The sequence below is a fragment of the Notechis scutatus genome, chromosome 3 (genome assembly GCF_049901735.1).
Source record: "Notechis scutatus isolate UNSWTSFEM ecotype Mainland chromosome 3, rNotScu1.2, whole genome shotgun sequence".
NCBI lineage: Eukaryota > Metazoa > Chordata > Lepidosauria > Squamata > Elapidae > Notechis > Notechis scutatus.
The window spans coordinates 50,051,973-50,079,029 of NC_142011.1; the positions used below are offsets into that span (position 1 = coordinate 50,051,973).

General features: G+C 36.9%; 1 protein-coding gene across 18 annotated transcripts in view; it reads right to left on the minus strand.

The window, feature by feature from the left end:
* The window catches only part of ANKS1A (ankyrin repeat and sterile alpha motif domain containing 1A), a 116,879-nt gene that overhangs the window by 23,916 nt on the left and 65,906 nt on the right, over positions 1 to 27,057 (minus strand). For 8 of the 18 annotated variants that reach the window (XM_087959826.1, XM_087959829.1, XM_087959825.1 and 5 more), the window contains one exon: positions 13,064 to 13,130. In XM_087959826.1, the coding sequence (XP_087815952.1) occupies positions 13,064 to 13,130 (67 nt within the window). Of the gene's footprint in view, positions 1 to 13,063; positions 13,131 to 14,479; positions 14,531 to 27,057 lie in introns of all 18 variants that reach the window. The other 10 variants (XM_087959824.1, XM_087959817.1, XM_087959827.1 and 7 more) reach the window with 2 other exon arrangements.

The following is a 27,057-nucleotide window of genomic DNA, read 5'->3' on the forward strand; positions in this document are numbered from 1 at the left end:
TGGGCTGGGAATTAGCACCAACATTCAGATTAGAACAGAAATGAATACACTGGAGCAAAATGAAAAGGTTCAGTTCATTTTCCACCCAAAGTCTGCTCCTGACAATTCTTTGTCGACTTTCATTTGCCAATCCTTAATCTTCTTCTCCAAAATGCAAGTACTACCTTCACATTCCTCACACAGATAAACAAGTAGTTTTCAGAACAAAGCATTTAAAGTCCTGGATTTAAGAGGAGGGGGGGGGGGGAAATAACAACCGCTGAACACCCTCCCCTACACCCATCTTCTGTAGCAGTTAGGATCAGATATGTTCTGACACCTCCTTTCAGCCAGTTAATGAGAAATAAGTTCTTCAGAGATCAACAGAAGCAATGCAAAAATAGATCTTCTTTTCTCTCTCTATAAGAAGAAAGTCTAGGAATTTGTTACTTTCCTTTGCTGAACAGGAGATACTCAGTGTAAACAGGAAATTTCAAATTCCACAGTTTTGCAGTCCTTAGGTAAATTGCTATGCAAACCACAATTAGAAGCTATGCAAAGTACTTCTTCTTTTGTCTGCGCCTAGGAAAGTCTAGGAATTTGTTACTTTCTTTTGCTGAAACTGGAGGCACTTGATGTAATCAGGAAAGTTCAAATCCCACCGCTCTGCAATCCTCAGATAAATTGCTATGCAAACCACGCAGTATTTTCTCAGCCTCCTTAGCATGCCTGCCCTTGAAGTCAAATTTGCACAATATTGGTGATGACACTCGGGTTGCAGCCTTTGAACCCTGTGGTTATTTGAAGTTCTGCACATTTAAAACTAGTTCCTGCGCCTTCCTCTCTGTGATGCCTACACAATGCAGTGCAGGTTGTTCTCTGAACAATTGGAAAGGATTCGAAATCCTGCTGCACTGACTGGCCTGCAGAGAAGATCCTCTGATAAGCAATATTAAAGAGCGCCCAGGAGCCTGGCCTGCCTTCTTAATGCATACTGCAGCACCGGGGATGCAGCGCTCGGGAAAGGTTTCCGCCTCCTTTCTTTGAGAAAGCCTGGCCAAAGGGTGATTGACTCCTCAAATTCAAGCCGCAGCCTCTGTTCTTGTTCAGAGAGTCTCTCGTTGTACTGGACAATTTCTTTTCCACTCCATGAGCAGGCAAAAGGACCGCGCTATTTTCCCAGGCAGGCATGTGTGTGTCTGTCTTTCAAAAAGCTGCAGCAGACTGCTTTGTCTAAAGGCGGCTGGCTAGCTCCACACTTGCTGCATCTCTTCTTCTCCCAGTGGCTGTGCCCTTCCCTCTCCTCATGCCCACACCCCTCCCAGCTGAAGCAGTGATCAGATTTCAGAAGAGAAGCTGGCAAAGGAGAGGAAAATAAGCCTCCGTAATGCCTACTTTAAATGTACAGAAGGGATTCGATGAGCTTGAGCTACACCGTTTGGTTTTACGGTGTAAAACTGACATAATCTGTTAGGATTAATTAATCAGGGGTAAACTGAAGAAACATCCTGATTCAGAAAGTAGGTACAGTCGAAGGCAGGTAAAGGGGAATTAGACAGAAACATACAATACGATCTTTGTCCACTCAGCCTTGTGTCCTCGTATGCGAAAATTGCTGTGCTGGGAATTTTTAATAAGGTTTGCCTCTATTAAGTGTGATGATGTAACACAAGGATAAAAGGTATGCTTTCCAAAACTGTGAGGGAGATACAGCTTGCTTACAGAGAACAAGCACTGACAGCATCGAACGGTCCTACTTTGACAACAGATTTTATAATCTTCAGAGGAGACTAGAAAAGTATTAAGCACACTGTCTTGAATATCAGCAAAAGAGACAACTGTGTTAGCATTACAAGGAGACTTGTGCAGATGCACAATGTTTGCATATAGAAGATGTATGTGAAAGGGACAACTTGTTTAGGTAATCTCAACTCATAATGTCTATGCAAAACCAACTATAATGGTTAATTCCTGTGCAAATATATCATGTGGGATTGTAACTGCTTAACCTTTAAGTAGAATGATTTTGACAAGCAAAAGCTGTTATTATTTAAATTTATGGCTGTAAACCATGATAGGACTAAGACTATTGTAGGGACTATTTAATGCTTTTTTGATATATGCTAAACTACAATGAACACAATGCATATTAATTTTATTTTTCGGACAGGAAAGTTCATGCAGTCAGGACATGGCTACCAGAATGGAAAACACTGCTGTCAAACTTAATTAGATAAATTGGAATTTAAAGTTGTAGAATGCAAGCTAAAATAAAACCTGATCTAGAAGGAGTTCTAACATAATTGTTTAAATGCTTTTAAAGTGTATTTTACTAGCAGTATCCTATATGAATTCTATGTAGTGTTAGAAGCTTCCAGTAGTGAAAGTTGTATACTCTTTAGAACTATTTGTAATCATACAACACTGTGATTAATGGTATGATTTAAGCTTCACCATTTAATTAACACATAAAGAATTCTGGTTAATAAACACAAAATAGTGCACTTCAGCAGAGAAGTAAAACGCAACCCTGAGAAAGAATTATAAGTTTGCAGAAGTACTGAGTTCCTCAACACTCTAGGTTTAAAAGGGGAAGTGAAGGGGTATCAGAGGAATGAGAAAAGAAGAAGTGAAACAGAATTACCTTTGATTAAAAAGATGGAGGAAAAGAGGACCATTCAGATGCAGCACAACACCGCAATTTTGAATGCTAGGTAATTCTTTCATCACTTTATAAACACCTTTTGAAACTTTGGGAACTATCTCAACATGCTGGGAGTTGAGCCTGAATATCACAGGATTCATTTTACAAATTTAGAAACAAACTACAATAGAACAAATTTAGAACAAACCACAATAGAGATCATAGATTGTGATTCTTCTGAGAAAAGCATTGCTCATTCAAGTAGATCGGCTGTTTCTCTGAAACCTGGAAATGATGAATGGAAGGGGAAGGGGAGTAACTACACGATTTCTACCTGAAACAATACCTCTAAGAAAAAAATTAGTACAGGTAATCCTTGACTTATTGTAACAGTTCATTTAGTGACTTTCAAAGTTGCAACAGCACTGAAAAAGTGACTTATGACGGTTTTTCACACTTACGACCATTGCAGCATCCCCATGGTCACGTGATCAAAATTCAGATGCTTAGCAACTGACTTAGATTTATGACGGTTGCAGTGTCCTGGGATCATATAGTCACCTTTTGTAGCCTTCTGTCAAGCGAAGGCAACAGGGAAGCCTGATTCACTTAATAACTGTGTTACTAACTTAACAACTGCAGTGATTCACTTAACAACTGTGGCAAGAAAGGTCATAAAAATGGGGCAAAACTCACTTAACAAATGTCTTGCTTAGGAACAGAAATGTTGGGCTCATTTGTGGTAAATCAAGGACTACCTATACTTCATTCTGCCTTATAAAAATGCCACAGGCCACATATGCCCATTTCAAGTATCCATTTTATCATTATTTAATTTTAAGGAGCCATGGTTGTGGAATGAAAGCTAATCAATCATCTGCTTCTCTCACCGTACAATTACAGCAGTCCATTAGGACATCTTGTAACGTGGAACTGGCAACAAAGCAACTGCTTAATGTCTGCAGAACACTCTGCATGCCTACAACTATGTGCCAATATTGGAAGGGCCAGTATATTTCCTGCAAGGCAGTAACACTCACGCTTTGGCCACATGAGCCATTATGAGAAAGCAAAACAAACCAGGTGAACAGCAAAAGGCTGTTGCTTGTACAACAGTTCCAGATAATAAAAAGGATGCTATCTGCACAGGAAGACAGACACCTTGGAATAACTGGTCAATTGCATTTAGAGATGGCTGTCAGGTATAAAATGTATATTTGTACCAAACAGATCCCATAAGAGTGCACTGAGGGAAAGGATGTTAAGCTACTTCATGTGAATGTATAGTATGGGGCATATATTTAACCTGGTTGGATTTCTGTAGTGAAGCAAACTCTGAAGGTGCCTGGAAGCTGCTGATAGCAATAGGAATAGCCCTTAGACTTATATACCGCTTTATAGTGCTTTACAGCCCTCTCTAAGCAGTTTACAGAGTCAGCATATTGCCCCCAACAATTTGGGTCCTCATTTTACCTACCTCAGAAGGATGGAAGGCTGAGTCAATCTGGAGCCTGGTGGGATTTGAACTGCCAAATAGTAGGCAGCTGGCTGAAGAAGTAGCTTGCAGTACTGCACTCTAACCACTACACCACAGAGGCTCCTATAAGATAACTTAAAGTGCAGCAGATTGTCTACTAGTGATTGGCACTCACTACCGTTACTTCATTATAATGATCATGTGAGCCCTCCACTGGTACCAATAAGTTTCAAACTGCATATGTATGCAATTACTACCAAGACACATGAAAGACCACCTGCTCCAACCAAAGTTGATTTGTTCAAGGCAAATATCCCAGGAGAAACTATTAGAGATACCCCATTTTTGTGATGTGAAGAATGCTGAGACCAGAACATACTACTTTTTAGTTATGGTACCAAGGATGTGGAACACCCTCCACTTGGGAATGAAATTGGCCTGATTGGTAACAGACTTCCAGAAACAGCTTTTCTGAGAGCCTTTAGGGCAGGGGTGTCAAACTTGCAATGACATGTTGTCGTCACATAACGTATTGCAACGTTTTTCCCCTTTGCTAAACCTGGGGTGGGTATGCCCAGTGCGTGACGCATCTGGCCCGCAGGCCGTGAGTTCGATACCCACTTTAGAGAGTCACATTGATAAATAAAAAATAGATAATAAAACACACATATAGTAACATTAAATAGTTAGAACTGTTATTGTAATAGTTTTGGTATTAATGTACGTTTCATAATTATGTAAGACCCAGGAGTTTTGAAGACAGAACTGCTGCTATTCAGTAAAAATGAACAAAATCATATTTATACCACATTTTTAGTTCCCAACTACAGGTATTTTCAGATGGAGAACTCCAAGAACCATCAATTAAAAGGCACCATGGAACTATTCCAATTCTGAACAAAATTCAGTTGGTAAGAAAAAAGACTTAGTTGAAAGACATCAGAGCACTGCAATTCACTTGGAATCACTGTGGAAATCCCAGGACGAAGCAAGACTAGAAGGTCTCTTATGCATTGACAAAGAAATCCTTTATGCCAGTGATAAGATTAAAAATGACTGCTGCAGCTTTAAAATATCTGTAAACATGAAGCATTTTCCCAAGGTCAGTAATATAAAAAACTAGATTGTTAATAAACTGCCTCATTCTGAAATAGGCCAAATGGCACTAGGAAATGACCTAAGGTAGCCATAATATTGTACATCATCACCATTTGCGAAACCTTAAAAGTAATCAATTTATCCAGCAGAACAAATTCTACTGTTGCAATTGGGAACATTATATTATGTAGCATTATGTATTAGTTCAATTCACAAGACAGCTTATTATTCAAATATGCCCACTACTGCTTCCCAAATGAATGCCTGAAGTGAAGCTGAAATTATGTATCTGCTTCCAAATGTAGACCTATGTAGCTAGCTACTCTTCTGGTACTTCTTCAGTCAAATAAGATGGATCTGATTACAATGAAAGTACTGGGATGCTAAATTCCAACCCTGAAAAACCTGTCAGAAAAGAGGCAGTGCTGTCTAAAGAGGCTCGTGCAACAATTTATCTTGATGTTATTCATCCTGCATACATCTTCAAGCACCAGACTGTCATACGGATCAGCAGCAATTGATATAATCTCTCTGGGGCTTGTGAATATATCCAGTCCAATGAATCTGGATCCCTAAACTAGAAGATTCTCCATTTGGAAGGATCCATGAGGTGCAGTGTTTGTGTTGCCTACACTCACCAACACGTCAGGGTTGGCGTAGGGAGCCTTATTCAGTCTATTCTATTTCAGGTTTTCAGTTAACCCTCAGCTGCAAGCTTAGCACAATAATGCGCTCCCGACAGTGGTGGGATTCAACATTTTTTTACTAATGGTTCTGTGGGCGTGGCTCGGTGGGCGTGGCATGCTTGGTGGGTGTGGCTTGATGGGCGTGGCAGGGGAAGGTTACTGCAAAATCTCCATTCCATCCCCACCCCACTAACCTGTTCTCCTGTGCAGGGCAACAAAAGAAGACCCTGATCAGCTGGTAATCGGGAGGCAGAGAATAGATGGGGGCGGGGTCACTCAGAGGTAGTACTTTCCGGTTCTCCAAACTACTCAAAATTTCCGCTACCGGTTCTCCAGAACTGGTCAAAACCTGCTGAATACCACCTCTGGCTCCCAATCAAGTAGATAACCAAAAGCAAAACAAATTTACAGCCAAACCTAAAATGGTCTTGGAAATCAAGGTTTTGCCTGGGTAGGTTCCAAAAATAAACAGCCCAAATCTCCTCCGAAGCCTGGGGCCTTCACTGAGGTTTGACAACAAGTCTGAAAGTCCAGTTTCAGGGCTTTCAAGGAGAAGTCACAGGAATTGTCCAAGACAGGAGTTCAGGTGGTTGTTTTCAGAAAGCCAGCCATGAACAAGCTCCAGACCAAGGGTCTTTAAACTTGGCAAATTTAAGACTTGTGGATTTGAACTCCCAGAATTCCTGAGCTAACATGACTGGAGGAGGAATTCTGGGAATTGAAGACCACAAGTCTTAAAGCTGTCAAATTTGAAGATCCCTGCCCCAGACTAACCTTCCAGGCAATGGCCAATTACTCTACCTGACAGATAACTGGCTGCTCCAAACATAAACATAAACACTCTCCACAACTGAATTAAATCCATGAACTGCACAGTTCTGGAAACACAAACAACCATCTGGCCATGACCTACACATTGTTTCCAGCAACACCTCCCTCTGCCTGCCATGCTAAATATCCCTGCCCAGTGCAGCCCATTAAGAGGGGTGGGGGTCTTTTCCCCATCAATCTGGCAGATCTCCGCCTCTCTGGCCTGCACGCTCTAGAATCCACAAAGGCCAGCAGCTCCTCCCCTTCTTCCTCATTGGCCTGCGAACTCTTCCCAGCTGAGGCATGTTCTGCAGGCAGTTCAGGGTCAGCAATACCGAACATGCCAGGAATGCCTTCATTCTCTCTCAAGGCCACTGAGGAAGATGTGGATGAGCCATCATCCACAAGAGACATCACAGTGTTTTACAAACTGGATCCAGAGATAGCACAAAGGAGGAATACTGTACATTATTACCACTCAACATGTTAAAACAAAAGAAAAAGAAAATCTGAATTTGTTAAAACTCTAAAATAGTTTTATTGAAATCAGACAATCCATTTCAATAAAATATTACAAATTGTAATTAAGAACCTGCTCTTTTCAGTGGTTCAAATACAGTCAAGGCAAAGTTGGTCGCCATCTTGCAACTCACAGGCACAAGTACCCTAATCTTACCTTCAAAACAGATCTAATCAAGATCTGCTTCAAGAACTTAGGTTTGCGCTGGATGATAAGTTATGGTGGGGAGCTACAGGCAGAGCAGAGTACAGCAGATAGATTCAATGCGTATTGACAAAGATAATTACTAAGGAAGTGAATTACTAATTACTAAGTAATTACTAATTACTAAGTGAAAACATACCTAAAACTTTTATTGCTATGTGGTCATCTAGAGATTTGCAGTTCTAGAACCTCTAATACTCATGTCTCCCCCATGGTGCTGTTCTGCTCCAAGAGAATGCCTGAGCTATTGCTGCTATCATCCAATCCCAGAGTGACTCATATGTTCAAGTATATGTCTGCTTTCTTGAAAATGCAGCAGTTGCTAGCTCTTAATATTTCAAGGCTTGTTTGTGGTTGAAAGAACTCCACTTATTTTGTCTGAGGTAATGATAAGTCAGATCCCACTCACATTTTTTGTTATCCAAGAACCAATTTCCTTTCTCAGTATTAAAACAGAATATTCACTAGTAATAAAAAAAATATTTAGAATTTACATCTGGAAAATGCACAGATAAAATTATTTCCTTACTGAATTATGACATTAAATTTGTGAATCAATGGAAAAGAGGACTAAAATGTGAAGAACATGAAAATCATCACATCTTTCAAATGAAATTCTTGGAAAATTTCTTTAAACTATCATAGGAATATTAATTATTGTAAGAAACATATGTAGATCTGTACATTCATTTATACTAAGCAAAATGGGAAAATACCTAGGTTATTGATCTAGAAATAGGACTCAAAAGATGCTCCACTATAAACAGCCAAGTAGAATAACATGATGAGCAATTTTTATGGTAGCATTATAAAATCTTGCAAGGACGGGGAGAAATGTATAGGTAGTTCTTGACTCACAACCATTTGCTTAGTGACTATTCAAAGTTGCACCACACTCCAAAAATGACAACCACAGCATCACCATGGTAACAGGATCAAAATTCAGATGCTTGGGAAGCAGTATGTATTTACAATAGTTGCAGCATTGCATGGTCATGTGATCATCATTTGCAACCTTCCCAGCTGACTTTCGACATCAAAATCATTGGAAAAACCAGATTAATAACTGCGTGATTTAATTAACAACTGTAGTAATTCACTTAACAACTTTGGGAGGGGGGGAGTATAAAATCAATCTAACAATCATCTTGCTTAGCTATGTAAATCCCAATTATGGCCATAATTTAAGGACCATCTGTAAATCGTTTTGAAAAATTGCTGAAATCTCATGAGATAATTAATTCTTATGAGATAGTTAAATCTTACAACATTTTGACACTTCTGATCTTCCAGCATTTGGTGCCGTTCTCACCAAAATCTTAGCTGGCTTAATGATTATTTGCCTCTAATCAACCGTATGATCTCCAGCACCATGCAATATATTGAGCCAAATATAGAGATGGAGCACATGAGTTTTCTGTGCTGGTGGGAATTCAGCTGATTAAGCACTCTCTGAAAGAACTGAGAAAAATGTCGGGGATAAAGCTGGAAAATACAGTTCTCCTGATCTATTTTTTTTCCTATGTGTTGATTACACTTTTGAAGGAGCCGGGGCTGCAACCAGCTCTTCATTCATTTTCCAAATTGTATTTTCTCTCTAATTATCAATGATGCTATTTTTGCTTATGAATGCTGACAATGAAGCTGAATCAACTTATGATATGAAAAGTTGTGACTTTCATAGCAAATATTAATATCTTCCAGAAGTGTCCAGATGAAAGCACCAAACAGTTGATGAAGGAAACAAAACTGGAACCATACATTTGAGAAACTCAGATCAGTAAACCTAACAGTTCAGAGTCGTACTAGACACTGCTAACTACATGAGATACTTAATATAATCTGAAAGGAATGTGTAATACTCTGGGTCACCTAGGCGGGGCAAGATATAATACATTTTAAGATATAGGTACTTGCTCTGTATTACTTGGCGTTCTCAAATTCCAGCAAATGCCTCAAATTACACAAAGCTATTTCTCTACTGATAAGTACTGTATAAAAAAGCTATTTTTTCTTGGAATGCTATGTATGATTGCTTAGCTGTATCAGAGCAACAGAATGTGAGTTGAATTATAAGTTCCTCCCTCATATTATCTATTTGTAAAAGAATCTGAAACATCCTTTATAGTAGAATAGCTGCAAAAGTGAGATACTTAAATATACTGTATTTATAAGCAAGTTGCAAAGTTGTATGTAGGTAATAGCCTCCCAAAATTTCCTGGGATAGCAATTATTGAACTTCAACAGAAGACAATAACATATACTGACAGTTTGAGCACATTTGTTAATATCAGTCTGGGTACAGGATGTAAAATAAAGCATCATATTATTACATGAAACATTGGTGACATACACGTGGTATCGTATAATTGTAACAAGTTTTAACAGTTTCATGCAAATTTTTCAGTCAACACTGCATTATGATGAGCATGCAAAATACCTTCAGTTAGCCATGCATTAAACATAACAATGTGATTCTTGTGGAAATGTGGATACTTATAGAAAAAAAATCTCCTAGAGTAGATTCAGATCTCAGCGGAAAGAAATGCCTATGAAAAAGTACCACTGTATGCACTGTATAGAACAGTGGCGGTTAACCTTTTTGGCACTGAGTGCTGAAATGGGAGCGCACACGTGCCCAAAAGGAACAAAGTGGCAAAAGGTGTGCGCCGAAAACTGGAAGAGCAGCTCCCGGAGCGTGCATGCGCACCGGCCACCTGGTCTTTCAGCGTCTAACGACCAGATGGCAGGCCGGTTTCTAACGTGCATGTGTGCTGGCAAGCTAGTCTTCACATGTGCATATGCGCATGAAGACCAACTGGCCAATATGCACTGGAACCTGGAACAGCAATGGGCAACGGCTGGTGTGCTTGGAGAGATGCTCTGCATGCCACTTTTGGCACATGTGCCATAGGTTCACCATCACGGGTATAGAACAATAAAAACTTCTAACTAAAAACTATACATCAAGATTCACATTGCAGGGTGGCAGTTAAGTCCCATGAAAATATGAAAATCATTCTGAATTGGGCCAGAGCTCTAACCCAATATTTTCTTCTACAGAGTTCTTAAATAGATGGCTCTGGAAAAATACAAGCAGGAAACCACAATAATATTTGTCACCAATATTGCTCCCCAACTCCTGGTGCTCCCCAACTCCTAGTATTCAGTGCATACTGAATACATCTTGTGGCAATTCCATAATATGTTCAATATCCTTTCCACTATTTTCAATAAACTAAATTTACCAGGAGGCTGATCTGTAATTTTTCAGTTGTGTAATGGAATTCTTAAAACATTACATGGGTTGTTCTATTATAACATATCAAAAAAGGTAGAAGGAAAGGAAAGAAGTCGGCCAAAGGCAAATGGATGGGCTCAATTGGTGCACTGTTGGAAGACCTTAAGGGCCAAGTTAGGCATAGATCACTCTGGATAAGATCAATCTATGTAATTGTTAAGAATCAACATGACTTGATGGCACATAATCAATAAATGGAAGTCATATAATAATGTATTGGCTGTTCTATTAAGGTATAGATCACTGAATCATTTCTGGAGCCTAGAAATCAGATGAAACATTGAATCTGTTTCCTCACTCAGTGCTACATACTTAACTTCCATATTGTCTGCTATAAGCTAAACAATTCTGGCTATTTTTAAAGTATTAAAAAGATTTTTAAAAATCTCTTATGGACTAATCTTTTTTCTTTTTGAATAAACTGAGGCTAGAATCCCTAAATTTGTGGTGGGGGGGTTGTTTTTTCATCCCTGACTTATCATAAAAATGTATAATTTAAATCTGCATCCTTATCTATTTATTTGTTTTGGATATGGAGATAATATGTGCATTTGGGGGTTAGGCAGAGGAAATAGGAACAATTTTGCATTTGCATTTTTTAAGAGAACCAGAGTAATTTATAATTCCTACATGACTATCTAGAGCAAAGCATTACATGGACTGTACAGAACACAGTTTTGGCTCAAAAGTTGCATAAATATTCAATTGAAGTAGTAATTGACTGATTATCTTCCTCTGCTTGGTTTTTTTTTGGGGGGCATTTCATGCATGGCCATAGCTCTTCTGCTGGGGATTATACTTTTTTTAAACGGTAGTGCCAAAATTCTGCATAAGTTATTATGTGAAAGTGAAAATTTCAGAGTATTTTTCCTGTACTGATTATACAAACACATATTACTGAAAATGTTACTATTGTATTCTTTCTCTAGACTGATTGTTAAATGTTAAATGATACTAATATTACTAATGATACTAATATTATGTTAAATGATACTAATATTGTTAAATGATACTAATATCCTTATGATCTTTATTCTTATTCAAATAAATAATACCTTCTAGATTAAAAATTACTCAACATCAATTAGCCCACAACCTTTTTTAATACGAGAATTTCTAATTTAACTGGTTGCAACATCATGCGCATAAAGCTACCTACAATTATAGAAATAGGGTGTTTCAAGATAGAGAGAGCTCTGTCTAAAGGGAGGATTCCTGTGACAAAACAGCTTAACATTACAGTTTTTTAACTAGTGCAAGACTAGTTAAAAAGATGAAACCCAGTACTTTATGTCCTGCTTGTAGGGCTTCCATAGTTGGCTACTGTAAGAACATAATATTAGACTAAATTGGTCTTTCATACAATCCAGTATGATTCCTTTAATGTTTTTAATCAACTTTCATCCATTTGTAAATGTTGGCCCAACCCTCTTCCTTATCATAAGTGGGATTACATCCAATACATATAAGGTGTTATTCTGTAATAGATAAAAGTCATCAAGCTTCACTGCATATTTAATAAGTTTTGCCCTTACTTCTCTCTCTTTATTTATCTCCATTTTCCTAGCCATATTTGTAAGTTACAGATGAAGAAGATTTCTTCCACAAGCAGAATTTTCTCTCTCTTCTCTGATTGGCAACCGTCACCCCATCCCCATTGAAAGTCCCCATTGAAAGTCTTCCCTTTATCCCCCTTCGGAAGCAAATGCCAGATCCTTGGAGCCTTGCTTACCCTTGTTTTTCCCTTTTGGGAAAAGGAAGAAACAAAGAAAGGCAAATCTCAACTGCTACAGTTGAAATTCCATTTAAAATCACTGATCCAGAATTATCTAAAAAAGAACGTAAGGGATGAATAAAGCCAGCTGTCCCAGAGAAGACTGGAAACAGATGTCTTTAAGCAGCTTTTTCTTCTGGCAGCCTTCTGGAACAAGACTTCAGGAACATGTAGCCTATCTAAATATTACAACTAGTGGCAGGGAAGCAGTCTGAGCTTTTGGATAGAATTTTGTCCCTCATCTGTGCATACGTTTTAATTTTTGTTGTGCAAAGTATTTAGCACAAGATACAATATCTGATTGTAGTAACGTAGTTCAATAAATTAAATTAAACCTTGTGGTATTTATCCAATATGGAAACACAGAAAGTTATTTGAAATATTTTATCTGGAACCCTGGAAATAGGAGAACACCAAATATAGAAACATGGCTTGCAAAACTAAAATCCCCAAATAGGTTAAACATATTGCATTGGCCTTCATTTTTTTTTTCTTTTGAATGCAAACATAAATAATGGTGACTGTCTGAGATAAAACTCATTCACACCTGTCTACAATTCAATATAGTACCTGACATTCTTTGTTGCTCCTGTGAAAAGTCAATGCCTTCGCCAATGGAACTCATTATTTTCTCGATCTGAAAAATATATTAAACATTAGTAAACATTTTTTCACAAAAAATACAACCAGAGTAGAGAAATTTTAATTACAAAAGAAAAGTTATTTGTTCAAAAGAAACTGTTTTATGTCATCTTCAGAAATAATGCATGTATGATCAGCATTAGAGAAAGAAGTCTACAGAAGGTCTTTCCAAGATAAATACTAAATTCCCATTTATGATTTGGTTAAAAATATGAATAGAACAAATATTTTGAATGTTCAAAATATATAATCCTTCTACTTACAAAGTACACTATTACAGCTAAGGAGAGATTTCAAGGCACAGATCCCAATACCAAGTTGCTTCAACTAAAAGCTTGCAAAAGCATTAACATAAATTGTAACAAATGTACAAACATTAGCAGCTTTGTGACCATCCAGAGTTGTTGGGAATTGGGCAGCAAAGAAATGCAGTAATAAGTGAAAGTAAAATAAAAAAAGAGCATACTGGGGAATATTTCAACAATCAAGAGGTGAAAGATCACTCAAGTCATGTTCCCAAACATTAAGAACTCAAAAAAAGAAAACAGTAGTTAGAATAGTTTTTAAGTAAGACAATTAAAAAATTAGGAAAGTACTTCCACAGGTAGTCTTGAAGGCCAAGGACCTTCCAAGGAATCTAATGTAAACCAATAAAAGAATTGTACCACATCAATTACAAGTTCATAATTTTTAAAATATTCTCTGGTTAAAATATAATATTGTCCCTGCCATTGTAAGCATGGTATAAAGTGCAAATTAGGGGAAACAAAAAAAAATACACAAGATTGCAACATATAATTGTTTAATTTGTCACGTTAAGATGCACTTTAATAACAATAGAAACAAGAGATTTGTTTCTTAGATGCAAAAAGTTATACGGGAAAAGGAAAACTAAATTTGGAAATACACATTCCAGAGAGGGTTTGAGATTAAATTGGAATTGTTTCTAATATTCACAAGCCTATGGACATCAAAGCTGTTTTCTTTTTAACCTGCCACTTTCACCTCAAAATTTAGCTTCTCTCTCTCTCTCTCTCTCTCTCTCTCTCTCTCTCTCTCTCTCTCTCTCTCTGATTCTCTCTCTCTCCCTTCCCCCCCCCTCAACTTGATTCTACAAAGCAACAATACTAAGCACAAAATCAGAATTAAGTGGATCGCACAGAGGTTTAGAAAAAAACTTCAGATCCCTACCACATGAAATTTTGCAAGCATCTAATGTCACGGGACCCTCATAACTAGTGAAGAAAACACACCAACACAAAGAAAGCACAAATTAATTGCACGACTAAGCAACCGTAGCACCAGACTGGTTCCCAGCAGAACAAAGCTTTGCAAGTTTCTTACATTGTAGAAAGACTGAACTTCGGAGTCATCAGGCACTTGCTCCTGAAACTGCTGGGAAAGAGCAAAACATGTTTTCCAAAAGAATTCAATCAAATGAAATATAATTCTACTTAAGAGAAAATATAAAGCAAGGGAGAAGAAGAGTTTTCCATAATTTCACATTTTTCTTTTCAAGTTTTCAAGTTTTTTTTCCTGCTTCATTCTAAGCACCTTCCTGACCTTAAGCCCTCATTTTTCTGGCACAGTCATAATCTGAAAAAGTCACAATTGGCTGACTTCACGCACATCTATCCAACAGCATAGTTTTCACATTACACCAAACCAAACCAAACCCACATTATATTTTAACATGATGCAATTACATTTATCCACATTGCCATGGTTTGCTTTACAAACTAGGATGCAACTATGGCAGTACAGTAATAGAAATAGATCGCAAAAGATAAAGGCATTTCTTTCTCAGCTTGACTGTAACAAATATAATGCAAGTTCCAGTTTCTACCAGAATTGATGACTTGCTTTGTGGAGAGTGATGGAGAAAGATGAGAAATTGTGACGACAGCTTACCAGAAGGACTTTTGTGGACTCTATATGGTATTTATACAGATGTAGATATACATGGATATGCTCATAAATCTAGACTTTATCCTCATTCTCTTATTCTCGCACTCTGCACAAATATACTTGCTGGCCTACATGTATACTGTATACTGTAAAAGTTTATAGTTTTAACTTAAAAGTACAAGTTTTCTGATAGCTGATATTGCAATTTGGATCCAAAACTTGTGAACTGATTTATTCATCAAACTAGAATTTCTTTCTTTTGTCTCTTTATTGAAGCTGCCAGTGTATCTGAAATACTGATTTTGTATAGCCTTCCGAAATCTCATACATTCCAAAAATGTTCGGCTTGAATTGCCCAATCAGCCTTGCTAATAATGTGAAGACTACAAATGGAGGTAGACCAGATAAAAAATATGAAGTCTAACTTGTGCAAATTGAAATGCTTTTTTTACTCATGCCAAATACATTTGGAAGCAAGACAAATGTCTATGGACATTCAAAGTCATTCAGGTCATGGTTGTCTCAAAGATGCTGTTTCAAAAGGCCACTGGACTTCTTTTGTTTTCTTCCCTTGAAGAAGTTTAGCTTCTCATCTAAGATCCTCATCCTCGGAAATCTGAACAGTTCCAAGAGGGTTCCACATCCATTTGCACTCTTCAAATGACCCTGAGGACACAGATAAACTTCCAAGTGGCCTCAATGACTCTCAGAAAGAGTGCTAATGACCAGATGAGTGCAAGCAATATTAATCCAGTTGACTTTTGAAAGAGCATCTTTGGAACAAGCAAGACAAATTATTCCATTTTCTCATTTTTGTCATGCAAATTCTATATTAATTACATTTTAATAGTTCAAATGAGAGTTATTAAAATTGTAACCTTCCATTAAAGCCATACTTTACTTCATTTTTAAATTACATAAAAATATTATAATGTTGTAAACCACTTGGAAATGACAAGGCAGTAAAGCTATGTTTAAATAAATACTCTCAGTTTAAGTGGAACAATAATAGTAGTAGCTGAAGAGAAGATTATTGTAACTGAAAAATCTTGTGAAACCTCAAAATATTGTGGAACTCCCATTTCTTTAGTCAGTAACCAACTTGAGACATTTTTTACATTTAATTCATTCTGGTGTCTCTGACATTCATCATTCTAAAGGGCATTTCAAGGAGGGCCGGGGAAAGTGATTTACATAGATTTAAAAACACTATGAAGCTCAGGTAAGCTTGAGGCCCTTTTTACGTAGAGTCGTTTTAGCAGGTTTTTAAGGTCCAAGTGCACAGTTCATTTTGGTAAAAGTAACAGCTCTGATCTTCTCTCTTTGATAAATGCTATTATGCATCCTGAACATGCAAGCTCTGCAGCATTTAAATCTAAAAAAAAATCCATTGATTTACAACAGCTGTGCTCTTCCTTTTGTTCAAATATGGCCACTTGCCAAAAGGCTTCATTCAAAGCCACTACCCACCCATCCACAGGAAAAAAAAGAAAGAAAATGAAAAAGCTTGACATCCTTTTCGCTAGAAAATAATCTGCCATGTTAGTTAATATATTTTGAATTTTTTTTCTCCTTCATCAAATTGTTACCAGTCCCTGTTAATTTATTTCAGAGGTGTTTTTAGACTAGAACATACATTGTTGAACTTCTACGAAAGTAAAAAGTATAAGATTTTCTCTTTCAGCAGGTTAATTTAATTTTGGTGTAATAATTGGAAGAGAAAAAAAGCAACCTTCCTCCTGTTCCTTGTTCCAATCAATGGACCCTCTTCCAGTCAGTGAGCTTCCATTAACACCCAATGTTAAAAGGCAACTATCCCCTTAACACACAAGCTACATACTTAAAAGAAAACTGCTTCCTTGTAGGTACATATACAGCATTTTAAAAGTTTTCAATATGCCTGAGATGTGTGACACAGAACCCATGGTCCCTCATCACCAGCAATCCTGTTAACAATATCTGACATTTATCCAGCTATCATTTTCAATCTATTATCATGCCATAAGAACAAGGAACAGAACTCTGTGCCAAATATGATTTCTCTCTCTCTCTCTCTCTCTCTGCATGTGTGTGTGTGTGTGTGAGAGAGAGAGAGAGAGAGAGAGACAAAACTATCAAGACGTAAACAATATATAGTATCAATCTGTGGACTGGCATTGGCCTTGAGTGAAGGAAGCAGACCAGCACAACACTATACTGCCCACTCTCAATTCTCTGAGCCAATCCAGAAGAATATCATGGTCAATACTATCAAAAACCATTGAGAGGTAAAATAGGGCAAGGATAGATGCACTACCCTAATCCTGCCCAAACACTAGAATCTAAATTGAGAGCAAATCCCACTCCTTAACTAGCACTGATGATGTTATCTTGTTTGGGTAATGAAATGTCTGCAAGAAAACTATCAAGCTCAGAGAGCACCAATGACCCCTCAATCTTTTGGCCAATTTAATTTAGAAGTTCTCATATCTATGGGCCTTGTTTAGGCATTACTGGAAAAGTTACATAAATAAAAAGTTACATAATAAATTGTATTACATATGTACATAAGGAATATATGAATCAGCTAGAATTCAAAGGCATAATTATTGATAAAGAATCCTAGAAAAATGATGTCCATTGGCTCACAAAGGGTCAGAAACACCTGAATAACACCACATTCATTGTATTTGGGCTAGTAGGGTATTTGGAAATTTATTTATGATTGTGAAACCTGAGTAATGTTGGTTAAAATAGTAATAATATTATAGAATTAGAATAATTACTCCTTATACTATTCTGTGCAGTAAGTATTCAAATCAGGGAAATGGTTTCTAGGAAAATCAGAATTATTTTAAGAATTATTCATCCGAAGTGTAAGACAAAAATATTTAAAGACCCATACTTTGTCTCCATATTTCCTAAAAATACCACCCCACCCAAATATTCAACACTCTTGCTTTGAGGGATATTTAAAATAGGACACAAAAGGACCAGTTTTCTTAAAGGAGGTGTTTTCCCTATTCTACCATAAGATGGCAATGTTTATTAGCCGAGTTTGAATTTATTATAGTAAAGCCATTGACTCTTGATCTATACAAGAAAAATAATGTCTATATTTTTCTCTTTATGAGGAATTTTGAATTTACTTTATTTATCACAGCTATTGGCATCAATCAATACAATAGATAAGATTTCTAACAAATGATTTCTGCTTTATATTCAATTACAAGACTATTGAAAATTCTAAAGTTATTATCAGAAAATTTGATCTGTGCAATAGTTGAAATTGATAAAGAGCTAATATTAAAGAAAATAATGTACTTTGACTAGCTAAATGACATGGTATAATATATCATGTGTTCTTATTCAACTGAGTTTGTATTTATCTACTTTTAAGAACTGCTAAGAAACAGATAATTTTTACTATGAGTTCTATGGTTTTACATAAAACCATAGAACTCAAAGAGAGTGTGCTTTCTTTTTCACATCACTGTACTTGAAAGGAATTTAAGAATTCAGAGTTAAAATAAGTACAACTGGATTCACTAAGTTTAAATGTACTGCAGAGTTTTCTCTAGCAAATAAATGAAACTTAAAATCTCTCAATCTCTCTCTCTCTCTCTCTCTCTATATATATAGTATAGATATTCACAACGTCATCCTATACATATTCATAAAGTCCTCTAAATTCAGCAAAATTTTTGAAATTATTTCTTCTCAAGGTATTGTTATTAATTTCACAAAATCATATCCCTTATCTTCCATGCCCTAAAATTAATGATGTATATTATCTGGAAAAAAAATCCTGCTGTTCCATCTTCTAATTATTTCAACAAGCTCATCTTTAACTGCAAGTACCCTTCTTTTTTGTCAGGGTTCCACGAAGTTTACCATTGGAAATATCTGTTTTCAACAGCAAAAGGCTCCACACTGAACAATAATTTAACTTCAACTAAAATCACAGGGCTATATTCCAGAATAGGGTGACTGAGGATACCAGTTTGTACAATTTCAGAAATCTGAAACACTGTATTAAAGATTTGAGAAATTATCTGACAAACCACACTCCAATCCTATAAGAAAGCCAACAAGCTGGTGAGTCAGTTACCTTGTGTGCACCTCATCAGAAATAACAACCAGATTAGTTGTCTAGAGAGATCACAATTTTCTAGCCATCACTTATTTCAATGTGAGTGGAAATCTTAAATTATAGCAGACATTTTGCCACAATAATGGCAATTTACCAGTAATTCACCATAAACTAGCAAATCTGACATCTTAAGTATGCCACACAGTCAGAGAACCTTTTAAATATTCAGCCAAAATAAAAACAAGTCCTAATGCAAAGTAATATTGAGTGACAGTGATATGAGAGTGAGCTATATGATTGTTCAAACTGTTTCTTCTATGTTATCCACTGAGCAGATGATAGGCTGTGATCTCTCTGCCTGAGAGGCATCTATTTGTTTTTGACTTTGCAGAGCAAAATGCATGGGGACAAAACTGACAGCTGATGGACAGTTCAGATTTTAAATCCAAGCTTGTGTTGTGCCTAGCTCATTGCGTGGAAAAAGCACCACATTTACCACAGTTCTTACAAATTTGGTAATCATCCAAATCCAGAATGACACTATGGGGCTTACAGTTTGAAATAGAAAAAAAATAAAAAGAAATATCTACAGGATATTGCTCCGGAGGGCAGGCATCACGACAGAAAAGACACACAACTTTAAGACTTGTGGACTTCAACTCCCAGAATTCCTCAGCCAGCAAAAGTCTTAAAGTTGCCAAGATTGGAGACCCCTGCTCTAAAGCACACCAACTCTGCCTGATCTTACTGAAAGAGCAGAAATCATAGGAGGTAGGCAGTCCCTGAAATAACCTGTCCCCATGCCATGAAGGTCACATGCTAGCAAAACAATGCTTAGGGTCATCCAATACAAATTAGAACTTTATATGGCAAAAGCGATGCCAGATGTTCTGTCTGGCTTTAGAATAGTTCCTTGGAACATGACACATGTTTGCTAATGCTTGCTGGATAACTGAGAAAATCAAAGAATACAAAAAAAGAAGTCAAGTATGTGCTTTATTAGTTACAGAAAGGCCTATGAATGTGTTAATCATTTCTGAGGAAACTTAGAAAAATCAGAAGCTTAGAACTATCTCCCTATCCTCACACTATATACCAGTCAAGAAGCTATAGATCGGGCAGAACATGCTGAAACAGACTGACTCCTGGTTGGCAAATTGAGACAAGGGTATATACTCTCCCATATAGGGTATATACTCTCCCATATAAGTAACATAGGTAATCTTCAGTTAATGACAATAGTTGGGACTGGAATCTCCATTGCTAAGTGGTGCAGTCATAACAGTGCAATGCCCTGTTGACTGCTGCATAGCTTACCAATGGGAATTTCAGCAGTCCCAATATCCATTATTAATCACATCTCACTAATGGCAAAGACCCATCCCAGCTTTGACCTCTTGACCCTGAACCTTGATAAGGTTCCTCCTCTGCCTCCTCTTGAAATCCTCCTACCAGCCTGTCTCCACCCACCCCCATCTCTGCTGACTACCTATTTGCGGCCATCAGCTGCCCCTGCTGTGCACCCCCTCCTGCCACTGCTGCACCCACTGCACCATGTACTACTACTGTACCAGCCAGGACCTTCTTCCATGCTGGTGCAGCTGGGGCTTCTCTTGTGCCCAACCCAGGGTGTCTATTTGTGTGTCAGTTTGTGTGTCAGCTAGGGCCTCCATTTGTCCTCCGCCCAGGGTTTCCATTCACGTCCCACCCAGAGTTTCTATTTGTGTGCAGGTCAGGGCCTCTGTTCATCCCTGCCCAGAGCTGCTTTTTGCAAAAGAAAAATCTGGCTTTGCTGGCACAAAAGGACCCATCAAATAGACCTTCTTATACACTGGCACTGCTGGGGATTTCTTTCACCACTGACCAAAAGAAGGAGCTGGCTAGAAGGATCCTTCTTTCACCTTGGCTGGGCTGGGGCTTCTTTTACAAGCCAGGCTTCTTTCACTAAAGGCCTTTTGGGTGAAGTATGAACAGAGGCCTTGGCAGTTGAGCTAATGGAGGGCATTAATATATTCCCTTAGCAGGGTACGGTACAACCCTGGCTGCACCAGCATAAAAGAAGATGATGCAAAAAAAAAAAAAAAAAAGCTGCCCCAGCCAGTACAGTAGTGGCATATAATGCAGTGGATGCAGGGCTGGGTTATAGCTGGGTGGCAGATGCAGCTGGCAGGAATGGGTAGGCAGGTAGGCAGCCCTCCACAAAAAAATGCGTGTAAATGTGGGTGGGCCCAAATTTTGTTAACGTGCAAGGTTGTTTCAATGGTCAGAACTTCGAAGGTGGGTCATAAGATCTTTCATTCAACATCATTATAGCTTTGAATCGCTGCAGAACAAATGGACATTAAGCGAGGACTACTTGTAGTCAATCTATATGCTGAATATATATTAAGTAAACTGAATTAGAAGATGAATGTGATTTTAATATTGGAGAAAGAAACATCAATTACTATTTGCTATGCTGGTAATACTACTCTTCCAGCAACTTCTTACTAAAGCCAAGGAGTGGAGGGGAAAAAAGGAGACTAAAATTAAATACAGTATAAAGAAGCCCAAACTAATGACAATACAACAACTAACCTTAGATATGGTATTGAATGAAGGTATTGAAGTAGTACATATCTTCTGTGTTTTACAATCAACCTTCAACAGCAAAGAAACAGGTAATCAAGAAATATGCTACAGACTAGCCCTCAGTAGAATAGTTACAGGGTTTTTGAAGAAGAAATTCAGATGCCATGCTGTCCCTCTATCTGCAAAGATCACATTAGGGAAACCAATGGCATTCTTTGTGAAAGCAAAGAATGTCTGGAAGCAAAAAAATTGGATTTGAAGAAGCAGGATAGAAAGGGTAAAGAGTATTTAGAAATTTGGTGTTAAGAGAAGATTTAAGACATTGCTATGGATAACCAAAACAAAAACCCAAACCCAAACAAATGACTCATCAAACAACCCAGCACTTTTATTCTGGCACAAATGACCAGACTCAAATTATCCTACTTCAAACACACTATGCAACTTCAAACACACTAGCTCTCTCAAGAAAGAAAGGTGAAAGGAAAGAGAAGACCACAACCACCAGCAAAATGGATGGACAAAGTTACAATGATGCTAGCCAAAAGGATAGGTTAGGTATATTATCATATACCATGTCACTAAGAAGTGACCCTAATTGAATGGAACAAAATCTATCTCAGTATCATTAAAGGTGATTAAATCAACACCCTGAACTGCACCCAAAAGTCACTGACAACCAGTGCAGCTCACAGAACATAGTGGTGCCATATAGACATATTGAGGCACGCCTACACTGCTGCATTAAACAGATGGGGTTAACAGGTCTTTGCAAAGGTTGAGGGAAGCAATAAAAATATTCCCCCAGATAATTAAGTTGGGAAGAGCATTATAATAACAAAGTCAAATGTACATACAGCCTAAAGGAAAGAAAACAACAAAAATGAGAACAGGAATATCACAGGAAAGAAGAAATACAAGGTGGCATTTAAACGAGAATGGCCTGGATCTGACATGACACAATTTAAAAACATTAACTGTGAGGTACAGTGAAGAAAAAAAAATCCTTTGTCACTGAATGGCTTGGCATAAGCATCTCAACACTAAACTCTAGCAATGGTATCATATCACTCTGCATTTTAAGCACATGGATTGTTTTTTCTGCAGGTCAGTCAAGCTAATACAGTTTTCAATCCTGCACGTGGCCAATGTAAAGAAACAGGGCAGACTCCCTGAGCTGCTCCACAAATGTTTTAGAGAGCAAGTTCCCGGATGTTTATAAATCTCTTGTATATATACTGAAATGTCTCAAAATAATTTGTAAATTATTCAAATCAAATCTTTATTATGGTCGAAGGTCAGCATAAGGAGAATGGAGTACATTAAATTGGCAAGCATAGAAAATACACCAGAGTCTAAAAAATAATTAACAGTTAAAAGACATAAAAGAGAAAGTAAATATAAAAAAACCCCAAAGTCTAAAAAGGAATCTAAAAGGAGAGGTAGAAGCATTAGATGGGTGTATAGAGGAGCATAAAGGTTAGCATGCAGCTGACTAAATCTATCACAGTAGAGACCACTCTAGTATGACAAACTAGATGCTAATTGGGACTAGTTTATCGCACAAGTAGAACCTGGCAATGTTGTATGTTATAGCAGGATTAATATATGAAAGCAGCAGGGAGGTGTGGAATTGTCTTGTGCATCCCGAGTATTTATGTAATAATGGTGAGATATGTCTAGTATGAATCTCTGTAGTTCATGCAAGGGGGAAGCATATGTTGTTTCTGGGTGTGTAGAGTCACACAGCCACTGTGTCTCCAAAGAATCTTCCTATATCGGCCTTCAAGGACAGCTAAGGAGAAGGCATGACATCCTACCAAGTAAAACTCTCGGTTAGGTACTTCAGCATGCAAATTATTTGTATATGTACACGTATAGAAGCCCACCAACTTATATTAAACAATGATAAATCTACCCTACGAAAAGAACAGTATTTGTAGAAAATACCTCATAAATCTGATGCAAGCAATCCAGTCCTGTTTCATAACTTACGATTTAATTACTTTCTAATAATAAAAGCACTAGACCACTAGACCAGAATAATATTACCATCGCAGTAGGATTATAAAGTGGGAACACCAAGAGAAAAATAATCAAGACTGATACAATCAATTTTACCTTGGAATCTTTAAAAACCAAATTGCATTTTCTTATTTCTGCAGTGTTTCATTATTTGTAAATATTTTATTTTACACTGTTGTCTATAGAGTTCCCTGAAATGATTTATATTTAGTGTAGGCATATTTAGGATTCAGAAGAAGGTCACTTCAAATAGATATTAAGTATTTGAACACATTTATTTACGCTGTCCTATAATAGATACACATACATCTCCAAAAATTGGGGTGCTACATCCTGGCATAGAATGACATATCTCACTTCAATTTTTGACATATCTCACTTCAATCTTCAAGAACAACAATGGACTTCTGGTTTGAGCTTCTTCGGCGACAGACCGAAACCTCGTCTCTCCAAGGCTTCGATCCGTGCTCGCCGCTGGAGCGTCCCGAGCCGGCTGGTTTCGGGGCTAAGCCACCCCGTAGAGGTGGTGAAGAGGGGGGAGACTGCCTGCAGGGTTGAGGAGAGCCGCATCTCTCCTCCCCAGCTGGCCATTACTCCCTTTCCAGAAGGCGGTTGTAGCGGTGGTCAGAAATGGCCACCACAAAGAAGAACTCAACCAGAAAAGAATGTGCAGGAGGAAGATAAGAAGATAAAGTTTTGGTTGACCGGGTCAAACAGCAAAAGCAACAAATAAGGTACCCTGGAATTTAAACTTAACAACATTGTTCCCAAAGAAGATTTTGAAGGGAAAGGATTAGGTTTTTTTTTCTTCCCTTCCTTGTACTGACAGCTAAGAGACTTAAGCAAGAAACTGAAAAAAAAATCCACTTTGACATTAATAGGCATCTAAGCTGAAAATAAAAGTCAAAGGGATAATAAAGATTTCTGGACATTTAAAAGTTTTTACAAGCTGGAAAGGAGAAAAAAAAAAAGAATAGAAGGGCAGGATCTGGAAAAATGGAGGAGACTGCCTGGAATTAAGGAATGGAACTGTAATTAAAAGGAACTTACAGTGAAATTTTAACAAGATTCCTCAAAGATACATTTTAATGGAAACTTGGTAACAAAATAATAGAACCCCAGGAAGAGAAAGTGGAAAAAAGAAGCAAATAGAAACAGCCTTGGATTATTTGGATTACTTGGTGATTTTTGGTTTTTGCATCTAGATGACTAAAATTAACTGGGTGGTTGTTTAAAAGTTTTTAAAATGGTATCACTCTTAGAATAACTGAAAACGGAACTTAAAAAATGGAAAGAAGACGCACAAGAAGGGAGAGTTCTTTTGGCTTCGTGTTTCAATTCTTAGAAATGGAGATCTGGAACTATGAGAAGCAACAAAAAGGCTTGCAGAACAAGAAGATTGGGACAAAGAAGAAGCCATCTTTAATGATCAAATAATTTTAAGTGGGGGGGAAAAGGGGGAAAGAGAGTGAAAGGTTTAAGATTAGAAAAACAACCAAAAAGAAGAAGAACAATTTGAAAGATAAGTATAATATTAGAAAGCAACAGAAGAGGGGATTACAGATGAGAGAGTTAGAAGTAGAGAGACAAGGGGGTAAAAAGGGGAGGGAGAAGAGGGGGAAGGAGGCAAGGAAAAGAAGTTGTAAAAGACAGAAACAAGAAATGGAGAAACAGGGAAAAGATATAAGGATTGTAACCATAAGTTTGTTTAGAGATAATGGGTGAAAATTTAATTGTAAAAGGGATTCTGCAAAGGTACATAAGATAGCTTTGTTATATTACAAATAGAAATAACTTTAGAAAATATGATGATGAATAAAATATTTATTGTAATGCAGTGGGATGTTTGTTAATATATAAATGAATTAAAATGATTGAGAGAATTAAAAGGGAACATTTTTAATTATTAGTAATGATTTATAAAAAATATAAGTGAGAAATATGGGGGAAAAAAGAATTAACTATGGAAAGTTTATAAGTGTTCCCAAGGAAGTATGATATTCAATTGAAAAGAAATGTTAAAGATGTTAAGATTTTAATAAATATTAATGATAGAATTGAATTGGAATGGAATGTGTTTTATTTACATACATACATACATACATACATACATACATATATATATATATATAATTTTTTTCTTTTTAAGAATATAGTTATTTTAAGAATGTACCAAGCAGAATTCGATTGGAAGTTATGTATTATATTGAATGCTATAATCTTAAAGCTATACATTGAAGCTTACATAAGAGCTTGAATGGATAAAATTAAAGGATATAAAGGTGTCATACTCTAATTGGTAACTACAGGGAAAAATTTGCTTAATAAGAAAAGATAATGTGAAATTGTAACAGGACAGACAAAAGTATAAATATAATTATTTGAATTGAGATAACTAAAACAAAGTTGAGAAAATTAGAAGAGGCGAAAAACTATGTAGAAAATATAAAATGGTAATAAGATATGGAATAGAATATAAAAATGAGCATGAAATTGAGTTTTGTGTCTATATGAAGAAGAGATAACCTGGGACCATGCTATTTTCAAAAAAGATGTTTTATTTGTATTTTGTTTTTGTGAAAACCCAAATAAAAATTTCAAAAAATAAAAATAAAAGAACAACAAGAACTGCTTTATGCAAAATGTAATGTGCTTTGAGTGCTGCACATTGATTTGGGGAGTACTGAATATTTATAAACACATTACAGAAACAAATTTACCACTTTAGCCTTCAGCTATGTTTAAAAGCACTCAAATATTTATGCTATCCACAGCCTAACTCATACAAGTTCATTCCTTCTAATTTATTCTCCAGTGAAATAAGCTAATAAGCAGCTTTTCTTAGCAAATGTGTTGCTTTGTGCTTTCATATTTCTATATTTGTAAATAATTGAAAATGCCATTCAACATACTAACTTCAATAAAACGTGAGAAATTGTACAATACTAGCTGAAAATGGAACTTATTGACAATCAGTTCAACTCCATCTATCTTACTTAAAGCATCAACACAAAGTATCTGTGATTCCAATGTAGCTTCTTCTGCTAGAGAAGAAAAATGAACAGCTACAATGAGCTTCACCCTCCCACTTGATTTGGAATTGGTTTGTACTTTACATCTAGGCTTATAATATTGGGGGGGGGGGGGTTCAACTATATTCTTAACAATTATATTCTCAAATATTATTCAACACATAATATTTACAATATATTTTTGTTTTGCCCTAAATAGAGTTTGCTTAAGAAACATCCCGTGTGGCTACATAGTACTGTTGATTACTTGAAAGAGAATGTGACTATCAACAGAAAAAGAGATTGATCTAAGCATGACTGATCCAGCCTAGCAT